This window comes from Pavona decussata, unplaced genomic scaffold (assembly GCF_977016875.1).
Source record: "Pavona decussata unplaced genomic scaffold, jaPavDecu1.1 SCAFFOLD_34, whole genome shotgun sequence".
NCBI lineage: Eukaryota > Metazoa > Cnidaria > Anthozoa > Scleractinia > Agariciidae > Pavona > Pavona decussata.
In genome coordinates, this window is record NW_028145457.1 from 1,768,810 (window position 1) to 1,781,564 (window position 12,755).

Sequence of the window (12,755 nt, forward strand, 5' to 3'; positions counted from 1 at the left end):
CAGGCTGCCGACTCGACCAGAGAAGTGACGCTGCCATTCTCTTGTTGAGGGTCTCCAATCCCGCCATCCCGGACAAAATTTTCCGTCAATCCCGTAATCCCGACCGCTGTTTTAGCCCAATCCCGATCCCGGACAGGTCATAATTTTTTTAAGCCCCTAACCTCTACGAAAGAAGGCATTTTCAGTTGGATGTAAATTCCCACTGCAAATCTGAGCACTGATCTTTGCACTGATCTTCGGTCACCGAGAAATTAGCCGTAAGATTATTTATTCTATTTCTCTCCATCAACATCGTTCATTTTATCAAAGTTTCCCGCGAATCACGTCAGTTAACAACTTCTTTTTAGAGCTTGCTGTTTTGAAATTGTCTTCGTAACTAGTGTTTTGTCAATGTCCACCGGTCCAGTCCGGTCCAGTCCAGTCCAGTCCAGTATCCCTTTCAGTGCAACACGTGACCCCGGATTAGGAGAATTGGCGCGAAACTTGCTCACGTGATCCGCCAGCCTGCGTTGCTTTTCATGTGGCGTTGTGCAGTGTGGATTTCTTTTGCACGGCATAGCGGTTTTCACCGCTTGTTTTGTGACCTTCGTACAATTTCCTTCCATTCTTTGGCTGTTCGCTGTGCAGATTACTATGCCTGTTCTTACAGTGGTAAGTTTTAGTTACTACGTGCATTAAAAGCTGCATTTAAACGAGCCAGACCATGCAAGGGTTTGGTAGTAGTTCCGTCACTTTGATTTGAATTTTGTTTGCAAATTAGCTTAACTTGACCTTATTTTAAGGCTAGGCCTCAAATCCAGTTCATTCATACAAAGTCGTTAAGGTTATCCTGTTGTTTTATTAATTTTGTCGATGTGCTGTTGTAAGCGTTCGCGGTATAGCGGTAGGGTTGGCAGCGTGGGCGAGCGGTTAGCTAGGGCGCCGGACTTACTCTAACCGCTAGCTGGAGTTGTGTCTCGGTTCAACTCCTCGATCGGCCGCTCTTACAAATAACAAGCTGATCTGCCTTCTGCCAGTTGGGATTTTTAACCATGCTGTCGAGGGCAAACAAAGGGTATTAAATGTTACAGCCCTGTGTATTCTCCAATTTAACTGCCTATTATCAATAGAAATCGATCATAGGATTAAAGTAAACTTTAACCTATGCTTTTGTGTGCCAAATCTGTAGTCGCCAAAAATCCGAAAGAAGCTTTTATGAAGGAAACAATTTTAAACTGTGTTTAACTAATCAGCTTTTAAACGTGTTTAAGCCTTGGTGTGAATGGGGCATTGGTAATATGGCAAGATTTCTGCACAGCCGCAACATTAATTACCGTGTAGCACGAAAATTTTGCGGCAGTTTTATTTTGCGGAATTGGTGATTTTTTGTGGTTTGTGGGAATAAGTTTTTGCGGTTTGAGATGACTGAAAATTTCTGCTGGGAACTAATTTTTGTGATTCTCTGTTCAAGCCGGCCGTGATTTCACGCACGATCGCACTCAGTTCGCGTTCGGGTCCTGCCTCCCCTAGAAGGGATTTTTTTGTCCCCTTTTGTTCTCATTGTCTTCAGAAAGGACTGACCAGGAGGGAGGGGTCAACTTCGGCTTTTCGCAATCGGATTGTTTGTCCGGATGATGCGGGCCATCGTGACGTCACTTCCTGTAAAACTCGAGGAGTTTGAATGATTGATAAACTACAACCTCGCCAAATTTTTTCCTTGGATGATCAGTCAAATAATTCTACGCCAGGCCATCAAAGAATCATAGCTATCTATAAACCTATTGCCATAATACATGAAAACAGCAACATCGTTCATGAAATTAATATTTCAGGTATGAAAACACATAAAAGTTTGACACTGGTTGATAGCAAATGCGACATAACAGTGACAGTCTATGCCTCTTTGAAGAAAGATAACTTGGTAATCCAAAAGAATTTCACAAGGAGGGAAAAGTGAGATCTTACTGTGGTTTAGAGCTTTCGACTGGCCTTTAAAAACAATTATCTTTCAACTTAATAAAAATGATCAGTGGGTTTAAACGCATTTCTCCGGTACTGTCTGGTCGAGCGCTCGTGAAAAGAAAGCCGAAAAACATTTTTTCTAAAGCTATCGGAAATGCTACGTTGCGAAGAAGCCTTCAGTACAAAGTAATTTGCCAGTTGGTAATTGTTAATGGGCAACGGGATTTGCTTTTTGCTTCATTATCTCACAAAAACAGGAAAACATGACAAGACTTCTCCTTGCGAAGCCGAGCGGCTGATGCCAGCTTCAAGGCAAAATAGTCCAAACATTCTGTATCTAAACCTCAAAATTCTAGGGGCAATGCACAAGTTTTTTTCTCACAGGTTTAGAATTCATAAGGAGGGTTTAATTATTCACTGGACTAGTACTTAAGATTAACTCAACTTCTACTGTTACATCATTTTACTAATGAGAATCAACTGAAACACAGCATTTATCGTCTCCTTGCTCATTTGTTTTGTTGATCAGTTCAGGTGATAAGTTTATTTTCGTGACAAGATGTCTCCGTATCAGAGATATAGAGAAAGCTGGAGATATTGTGAGTATGTTTGGCCAGAAAACTGAGCTCAGGAGTACGCGATTTGGTGTGAAAATTCGAGAAATTTCTCGCAAAAAGTAAGGTGTTCAAATGAAAGTTGTTTTCCTCGGGCGTCCGCATGTTTTGCAAGCTTTTTCGAAAGTCTACGTTGCTCAACAAAAGTCTTCTTTACAAAGGTTAAATGGCATGGGTAAATTAAAATAAGCTCCTTTGAATCATCATTTTGTATCTATCAATCATTGTAATAATATTGGAGGCAAATTCTATAACTTCAGGTCAAGTTTCAGCAATAAACACAAACTTTTAATTTTCACTGTTTTTTCACCCGGCGAAACAAACGTACTGATCATTTTTACAGTTGAATATAACCTACTAATCTCAACTGGAACGTTTGCACTAAGATATGACCTTGTCCCGAGCCAAATGTTAGTTTCACCAGTACTTTGTATAATAAATAAGATGTAATCTTTCTGGCGCGGACAATCTCAGCTTTTCCGATCAGCGCAAGTACACGTAACTCTTCACTGCAACATTTTCAGCATAATTCATGGTTGAAAATAAATGGACACTTACCTATATCGAAAAAAGAAGATTAACCCTTTCCCTGCCAAGAGTGCCATATGGCACAAGATGCAATTATGAGCTCAGTATTTGGTCAATTTGTGTGAAATTTGCACAACCAAAAGATCTTTGAAAGATCTATAAATTGAAGGTATAAAATCATGCCCCCCTCCTATATGAGACTTGATTTACCACCCCTCAAACTTTTGGATTTTTTTTTTCTTTGTATGTTAAGGGTCCAGTTGATATCTTACAACAAGCAATGCACTGAGAGCTGTACATTAAGCTATAGTTTAGGGGGATACCCAGTATGTACAACGAATGAGAAAATTTTCAATGTTTTTCTTCTTTCGTTTTGGACTTTTCTCACTCTCATATGTGACCTCCTCCATCTCTGTTGGTGTGATTTATAACACACCCCAGAAAATACCTTTTAAATGGTATATCACATGTGGTCTCCCAGTTCATAGTTAGCGATTTAGAAAAATTCGCCATTTCCCTCGGACGGGAAAGGGTTAAAAGTCTATTAAGCAAGAAAACAAACCCCATCCGGAGCCTGGCTGGAAAAAAAGTCGTTTGATGCAACAAATCACCAGCGCCATTTTCAAAACTGGACAAAATCCCGGGCTTTACAGGAAGTGACGTCACGATGGCCCGTATCATCCGGACAGCCGAGCCCACGAGTTGACCTCTCCCTCCTGAGGCACTTCCTAAACAGTCAGCCCCGGCCCGGAGTAATTATATAATTGAATAATAATAGCTTAATTAGTTAGTTTTCTTGCAACACCTTGCAAAAGTCAATTGGGAAATGTGAGTTCTTTTTTAGTCATTTTTACTGTGGCTGAGAAGGGACTTCAGACTTCGGACTTTGAAAATGTCATTTTATTAGTCGAAGTGTGTACCTTATACACCAGCAGTGGTAACCGCGAGCTGAACTACGTTCTGTGAGATTACTTTTTTTTTTATTTATTTATTTATAAACTTCGCCAGAGGAGAAAAAAAACAAAATGAAAAACCTCTGACAGGAGAGAACTCACAGAACGATATGTTCCAATAACGAGACCCCTAGACGAGACTTTCTTTTTAGGAATATAGTAATTTCGTGATTTTGGCCTTTCACACTTGGGAGTTAGGACCCAAGATTTCGGGATTGATGAGTCTTCAGATTTCCGACCTTCGATTTCAGAGTTCTGTCCAGCTTATTACTATATTACTATATTTAACCAAAATTATTTCTAAAACATTGAGAAAAGGAAGACTGTTCTACTGCTGTCAAGCTACAGTACCGTGCAAATGTAAGTTGACGGTCTCGACTTGAAACTCGATCCTCGAAGCTTTCGAGAATCGAGGCTCGAGTATCGAGTATCGCGACGCTTGAAGAATTTTTCGAGGATCGCGATGGCAGATTTTGAGGAAGCGATTAATTTCTCCGCGTATTATTTTTAAAACACACCCGTTCGCGTTGTTGTGAAATTAAAACATGCTTAGATTTTTCATATGCTACACCAATTCTTGTTAATCAAACTCAAATTCAAAGACGCTAACCAAACTACAAGATTGCGGTTTTTTCGCGGAATGTAACATGATCACTTCTGAAATATGTTCGCTGCGCAAGCAGTACGCCGCAAGATTATACTTGATTGTACTTGAATCTTTCAAATGAAAACTTCGAAAAAAGCATTTCTTTATTTAAAAACGCACAACAGTTGCGGTACCATTCGGCAAGGAACCAGGGAAACTTCGACGTGGCCGTTCGCTTGCCTTAGAGCAGACTTTGAAAACCGCTGCGAATGTTTACATCTACGGCGTGGCGTTACAAATTTGCATAAATATTATCGAGATAATGTCAAAAGGCAATGTCAGGTTTTCTTCATTTTCTATCAACTAATTTCGGATTGTAACCATGTCTTCCTCTGACAGATGACTGGATTACTTGTTCACTAAACCCAGTTTTAACAGCGAAGGAAGCGACACTAAAAGATTGCCACTTTTTCGGCCGCTGTTTCACAAGCCAAGAATGGGTTATTCCAGAAAAAATCCACACCTCCCTGACGGATGGGATTCTGGAAATTCTCACCGGAGGGGGGGTCAAAGACTCTGGAAATCCAGGCGGGAGGGGGGGTTGAACTAAGAAAGTCTTCTGCAGGAGTCATTTCGACCGATAGTTCACGCGATTCGAACGTTTAGTTCGGTGACACTTCAGCTCTCTCAGACCCTGAAAATAATAGAAATATTTTGTTCACATATTTCTCACCTAAAATAAATGATAATCTAAGTTCCTTCGCAGGTCCTTTTATAGCAGAAAACGCGAACAACAAGATAGTAAAGAACGAGCCATCGCAACATTGTTGCAACGAAGAGTTTAAAACGCCTGACACATTTCTTCTCGTACCAGACCCAGCGCGCCACCGTTGTGTAATTTTCACGTCCGCCATTGCATTCTTAGCGTGGATTCCACTGCGTCAGGCGGAAGAATTTTTTACTTGTGCAAGCAAGGATGCAGAGCTATAGCTGAAGAAGATAATTCCAAAGAATTTTGGTCCAAACATTCCCTCTTCGTCGAAAATACTCGAGAGGAACTTGTAGCCATCTGTACCTCGAAAAAACTTTTGGAAACGTAAGTTATTGCGAAAGCAACAGAAGGAGAAAGTTCTTGGACGGGTTCCTGCAACATATACAGTGGTAACCTCTCTGAAGTCCCATCGTCCGTACCACAGTTGAACAAGCAGCCAGTGCGTTTTCTGCGTGCCGTTTTAAGATTCCATGGGTGTTGTCCATTGGGTACAAAGGATGAACTCGTTCGCTTTTTCGCATTGTTGCTCCTTTCCTTTTTTCAGTTCCATGCGCGATAGAGTTTTTAATATTAGCAGAAGCTTTAGAAATTAAAAAAGAACATCTTCTAGACGTGATTGTGTGTATAATTTTTATATTAAAAATAAATTAAATTTAAGCCTAATGTTTTTTTTCCGGAAATCCAGGCGGGAGGGGGGATCTTTTGTTTTGAAAATCCAGACAGGAGGGGGGGTCTTGTGCTTCAGGAAATCCAGGTGAGAGGGGGGGTTAAAAAACGACCCCATCCGTCGGGGGGGGGTGTGGATTTTTTCTGGAATAACCCAATGGAAACACGCGCGATTGCTTCCCTCGCTTACAACCAGTACGCTGCACATAATTATGCTTGATTGTACTTTAAACTTTCGAATCAAAACTTTGAATACAGCATTCCCTTGATTAAAAAACGCACAATACTTTCGATTGTAATCGGCAAGGAACCGAGAAAACGGTTGAAGAGTGAACTCTTTCCAGCTCAAGCATACACGTGCGCACATCGCTCCAACAAAAAACGCAAACACAGTTGGCTGTCTCTGCAGAGTTGGTTCCTGTAAAAAGGAACCGAACTGTGTCGTCAAATAAGACGTGTGAAAAACTAATCACGCGAAAAGTTCTTTGTTTCCCTGTCTCGAAACTCGATGCACTCGACTCGAGCTTCGAGGATCGAGTCTTGAAATTCGAGTTTCGAGGGACTGTCAGCTTACATTTGCACGGTACTGTAAATGTTATTTTCACAAGAAGCAAAACAAATAAAGAGCTAGTCAAACCCTTTTAAATTTTCGCAGAACAAAGGAAATTTGTTTAAACTAAAAAGGAATGCAAGTGATTTACATGTACATGTAAATTCAAATTTATCAAGGAACTAACGTTGCAAGTTATCTTGAAATTATTTTATTTATACGGTTGTCTAACGCTGGAAAACTTACATTTATTTGTGCAAAAAAAACTTGATGTAAAGTAGCAACCAGTTTAACCACCCCCAAACAAGTAAAGATAGTTTAATCTTGTTTTATGTCATTTGTTTTGCTTATTTTGTATGCTCCGTCATAAAAATGGATGAGTGGCTAAGCTTAGTTCAATAAGTTTCCTATTGTGGGAATATTTTGGAAAGGGATATCTATATTATGAAAGGTGTTTGGTCATCATGGTTTGAACTCAGCTATAGGGGAATATCTAGTTAACCTTATCTAGAAAAGGGGGAAGGGGCAGATTCAGCCCGCAACCGCTTTAAATGTGAGTAACTTTTTTAATATTTAAACAAATGCCATAAGGCTTGGTTACTTTTTCAGAAATTCATCTGGGAACAACTTGCTGTGGTTGCTGTTAGTGTTCATTGACTTTGATGTTACCAAGGGAACCAATTTTTGACAGGCTGTTTTATTCGGAAAATGGAAAATCCCATTTTTATACAAAGAAAAATTACTTTTCTTACAGTAACTTTTATAGTTTTAGATGAATCCCCATAGATACGGATGAGCTTATTATGTACAAATTTATTAGCTTGGAAATGAAATGCACAACGATGCAATGGCCAAAGCTGGAACAGTTTGAACGCATGAGTGAGACAAATTTTGAATATAAACTGATTGAAATTGTTCAGGAAGTGTGATGAATGCATTTAGTTTCAGAAGTCTGAAGTCTAAGGAAGTACGAAGTCCGAACTCTGAAGTCCTTTGTCAGCCACGATACAATTTGCTTACAACAAATGAAAACAATAATAGGCAGAACTGGTAACAGGCCTGTTCTCTTTTTTCAGTGGCTTATAGTGTCAAACATCAGCCAGTAGTTCAGACAGTTAGAGAAGTTTATGACAGTGCTAGGTATGTATTATGTGAAAGTTTGTTCTCTAGCACCAATAATTTTAGAAGGCAGTTAAGAAGCTACAACTATATAAAGTCAAGAAAACAACCATAAGTTGTTTGCCTATGTTTAAAAACCTTAAAGGAGCTGAATGAAACCTTGCAAAGATGTCATAAAAGAGACAACAGTTAATAAGAAAAAAATAAGACATCAAATTCAAAATAAAGAGATAAAAGATATGAAAGTCACTGACCTGACCATCAAGGTCAAAATGGGCTCTGTTTACTCATGTTAAGTTTATTTGATAACAACCAATCAAGTTCCTCAGAATGATTGTTTTCGGCCAATCAGAACAATGGATCAACTAGATGTACTTGATTGACAATAATGACTAATGAGTATGTTTACGGGTGGATGTACATGTAAAAATGAAGAAAATAATGGGCTTACAGTAGGCACTTTCTTCCCTCTCCTCCACACTTCTCTTCCTTTGAGGCCGTGACTGATTTCTTTCTTTCTTTCTGGCATCTGCCATGCAGGCTACAGACTGATTGAGGGTACACGGTATTAAGAAACATAACTTTACCCATTGTGATATTGCAGCTTTTAAACTATTGGAGAGGTAACAATACTACATCACATACTGATAGTCACCAGGGGGAAGGCTGTTCGATTCCTCCAGTAAGAGATGTCCAGAATGGAGAAGCAGAGGGAATGAAAACAAGACACTGCAAAGCTCAGGAGGTTAGAATGCCTGAAAAATATATTTTTTTATGTATTGGAAGTTCAGTGCCACTGCTTAAAATTAATTTGGGTCTGGTCTTGCTTACGTAAGACTGAAAGCTAAAAAGGCGGAAAAATTAATTTAATTGCCCCAAGGACAAAGTCACTGGTCACTTACATGAACTATTCATTTTCTTCTTCTCTTTATGATTGGAATAGTGATCAGTAAATAATAGCCTCTCCTTTGCACATTTAGCGTGGCCATCACTGGTTTACTGTGTGTAATCCAAGTTAAGAGTGCCAATTGGCACATAATGCCATAACTCTGTCAATATTCGACAGATTTCTACAGTACCGTGCAAATGTAAGTTGACAGTCTCGACTCGAAACTCGATCCTCGATCCTCGAAGCTATCGAGAATTGAGGTTCAAGGCTCGAGTTTCGAGTATCAAGTATCGAGACGCTCGAAGAATTTTTCGAGGATCTCGATGGCAGCTTTCGAGGAAACGATTAATTTCTCGAACCTCAAACAATAAGAGAGAACAAAAGCGATTTTCCCATGGCTCTTGCATGTGGTCTTTTTTTAAGTTTGGTCGAAAGTTGAAATAATATTCAAATCAGCGGCAGTGAGTGTTCGGTAAATGTTTCGGCGCATTTCTTTCAATTCCTTCCTCGTATTATTTAAAACACATCCGTTTGTCGTTGTTGTGAAATTAAAACATGCTTAAAATTATTTTCATATGCTACACCAATTCTTTTTAATCAAACTTCAAACTCGACGAAGCGAGCTTAAAACTACAAGATTGCGGCTTTTTCGCGGAATGTAACACGATCGCTTCTGAAATATCTCCGCTGTGCAAGGATTATACTTGATTGTATTTGAATCCTTCGAATGAAAACTTCGAAAAAAGCATTTCCTTATGTAAAAACGCACAACATTTACGGTAGATTCGGCAAGAAACCGGGGAAACTTCAACGTGGCTGTTCGCTTGTCTTTGAGCAGACTTCGAAAGCCGCTGCGAATGTTTACATTTGCGGCGTAGCGGTACAAATTTGCATAAATATTATCGAGATCATCTCAAAAGGCAATGTCACGTTTTCTTCATTTTCTATCAACTGTTGATTGTAACCGTGTCCTTCTCTGACAGATGACTGGATTACTTGTTTACTAAACCCTGTTTTAACAGTTAAGGAAGCGAAACTAAAAGATTGCGACTTTTTCGGCCGCTGTTTTACAAGCTGAAAATGGAAACGCGCGATCGTTTTTAGCCTCGCTAAGTAGTACGCTGCACATAATTATGCTTGATTGTCCTTTAATCTTTCGAATCAAAACTTTAAAAACAGCATTTCCTTGATTAAAAACGCACAATACTTTCGGTTGTAATCGGCAAGGAACCGAGAAAACGCTTGGAGAGCTAACTCTTTCCAGCTCAAGCACACACGTGCGCACATCGCTCCAACAAAAACGTAAACACAGTTGGCCGTCTCGCGGAGTTGGTTCCTGTAAAAAGGAACTGAGCTGTGGCCTCGGATAAGACGTGTGAAAAACTAATCACGCGAAAAGTTCTTTGTTTCCCTGCCTCGAAACTCGATGCACTCGACTCGATACTCGATGCACTCGACTCGAGCCTCGATACTCGAAGCTTTCGAGTTTCGAGGATCGAGGATCGAGTCGCGAAGTTCGAGTTTCGAGGGACTGTCAACTTACATTTGCACGGTACTGTATGAATTTTTGACACCAAGATGGTCTTGTGAAGATCTACTCATTAAAAGGATGAAAACTTAATCCCCTGCCATATGTTTTTATGGTTGACCACCCCACTGACTTTTCAACTTTTTCCTCCTAGAAGTTGTGGGTCTTATTACATCTCTCACATTAATAAACAATAATATTGTTGAGAACTGCATTTAATAGGCTATAGTTTACAGGTATACCTAATATACTCACAGATTGGGACGTTTTTGATCTTTTTAAATTTTTACATTTCAAAGCCATAACTTTTCTCATTCATAATTATATCAGTTTTTGACCTTTTTCTACAGGGAAATATTGACTTAGGCTGAGATTGACGATGTTAAAATTGTGCCATGAAATCCACTGCATGGAAACAGCATGCAAAACTACAAACCTTCTATAATTATTGCATCCCATGGTGCATTTAATTTTTTTTATTGACCACATGATGATGATCCACTTCCACTTTTTACTTTTGCTATTGAAAATTTGTTTGAACATTTTTACGTAACTTATGAGAAAAGACCAGTTTACTCATCTAGATCATTAGTGGGTAGGAAAAGCCTTGTTGCTTTTGGTGATTTATACTTGTTTTGGATCTTAATTTTGGGTGTAGTGTTGTGCCATGGAATGTGCAAATGGTAAACAAGGGGTGGGGGGGGGAAGGGGGGGTATTGCTGGTAATGATCAAATTTTATTTGCGCCTCTCAACTACTTGTGCATTTGCTGTGACTCTGCCATGGATGAATCACAGTTGTAAGGTGCAGTTTGACCTTGGCAATGTATGGATTATTGGTAAAGAGGGTAAAGATTTTATTGAAGACAATACACAGCAGCCAAGGGCTGAATTGCGTACCGTTAAAATGTAAGTAATAAAAATTACCAAATATATATATGTATATAATAAATAATATTGGACGTCTCTAGATCTCTTTGGCTAAAAACTTGCACTGAAATCAACTTCTGTCTGGACTATATTCTATTCTTATTTCAGGTTGGGTTACCATTGTATACCCTGTTTCTCTGAAAATCTGGTCACTTTACAAATTACAGGAGTGGCATTGAAAACATCAAGTTCAACACATTAATTTTGTTAAATTTTGACAATGTTGACATCCTTAAATAATTTTGTTGTGTGATGATCATTATTATCATTTTATTTCTTTTGCAGTTAGCCAGTAAGGAGCACAGTAACGATGTGCATAATCTGTCATTGAGAACTACAGATACGGCAACTGTGTCCCCTAAGGAGTCTTTTATTGCCAGCACTAGTGGTGCACAACCTATGGACCAAGATCTAACAACAGTTGACTTAAACAATAATGGTGATGCACTTTCAATTGAGAAAATAAAACAGGTGAGCTATCACGTTTCTTGTTTAAATACTTAAGGTGGTACCGGAGGCTGATTGGGTGATTTTTAGGCCTTTTTTTTACTCAGATCGAAATGTGACCAATATCAAGCCAAAATTAAAACTATGCAATAATAATAATTATTATTATTTAATGTAAGGAATTTGAGGAATTGAACGATGTCATTCCAGTGATTGCTGTGGTGATGACTACTGGGACTCATCCATAAAACATTGTGAGTCCCAGTCCAAAAACCAATGAAACGACCAGACATTTATTCTGAAGTCAATTTGTATCAGAAACAACGACCTCATTTGACGGTCTTGAAGCACCGGTGGGGACACTGTCACTCCCACAAACAGTCTTTTTTCCCATGAAACCAATCAAAAACAATGACACCTTTGCTTGGAAGCTGATGTTGTGTAGTGCAGTGTTGACATATCTATTTCATTTGTGTTGCCAATATTGGATTTATTCCATGAAATACAAATGAATCTCCAAGGCTTCCAGGGATGTTTATGAATACTTGGTTGCATTTTGCAGAGGACGAGATTACGATTTTAGGGCCTATTGCCTTCAATGACTCAGAGCCAAGGACCTTCTATACTGGCTCAGGTTGATAATTATTAGACTGCCTATTGGATACTCCATGAATTTGAGATGGCTTAACAATATTGCTACTGAGATAGCCAGGAACTAAGCCATTAAGGCATTTGCACATCATAATAAGGTCACAATAATGTATAAAAAGATCCTTGACTGGTAGCCAACCAAGATTGTTGAGCACTGGCGAATTGTGGTCATACTTCTTCAGACCTGTAAGGATACGAGCAGCGAAGTTCTGAACCTGCTGGAGTTTCTTTATGTTCTGTTAAGTGGTGCCAGACCAAACCGTCAAATAATAAAATAGCTTACTAAATACGAGGGAATTTAGTTTCAGTTGTTTCAGTTGCTTCAGTTGCTTTTACATTTATCTCTTTAAATAAAAATTCCCTTAAACTGAACATCTGTAAACAAACTTATTTTGTGACAAACTCAAAGTTACTTTAAGGTCAACTGATCTTAAATGAGTTACAGCCTCTGGTACTGCCTTAAAGTGCCTATGAAGTAAAAAAAAACAAAAACAAGATTAGCTTATTTAAAAGACCTTTCAAAATAAATAGGAATGGTGTTATTATTATAATTATTATTTTGTAATACAGTACCGCTTAAAAG

General features: G+C 38.9%; 1 protein-coding gene across 5 annotated transcripts in view; it reads left to right on the plus strand.

Annotated features, from left to right (window-relative positions):
- The first annotated feature begins 508 nt into the window (after positions 1-508).
- Positions 509-12,755, plus strand: part of LOC146484411 (lymphocyte-specific helicase-like) — a 72,512-nt gene continuing 60,265 nt past the window's right edge. For 2 of the 5 annotated variants that reach the window (XM_085104907.1, XM_085104908.1), the window contains exons 1-3: positions 509-651; positions 8,334-8,474; positions 11,360-11,545. In XM_085104907.1, the coding sequence (XP_084961033.1) occupies positions 634-651; positions 8,334-8,474; positions 11,360-11,545 (345 nt within the window). In that variant the 5' untranslated portion in view covers positions 509-633. Of the gene's footprint in view, positions 652-7,686; positions 7,751-8,333; positions 8,475-11,357; positions 11,546-12,755 lie in introns of all 5 variants that reach the window. The other 3 variants (XM_085104910.1, XM_085104909.1, XM_085104911.1) reach the window with 3 other exon arrangements.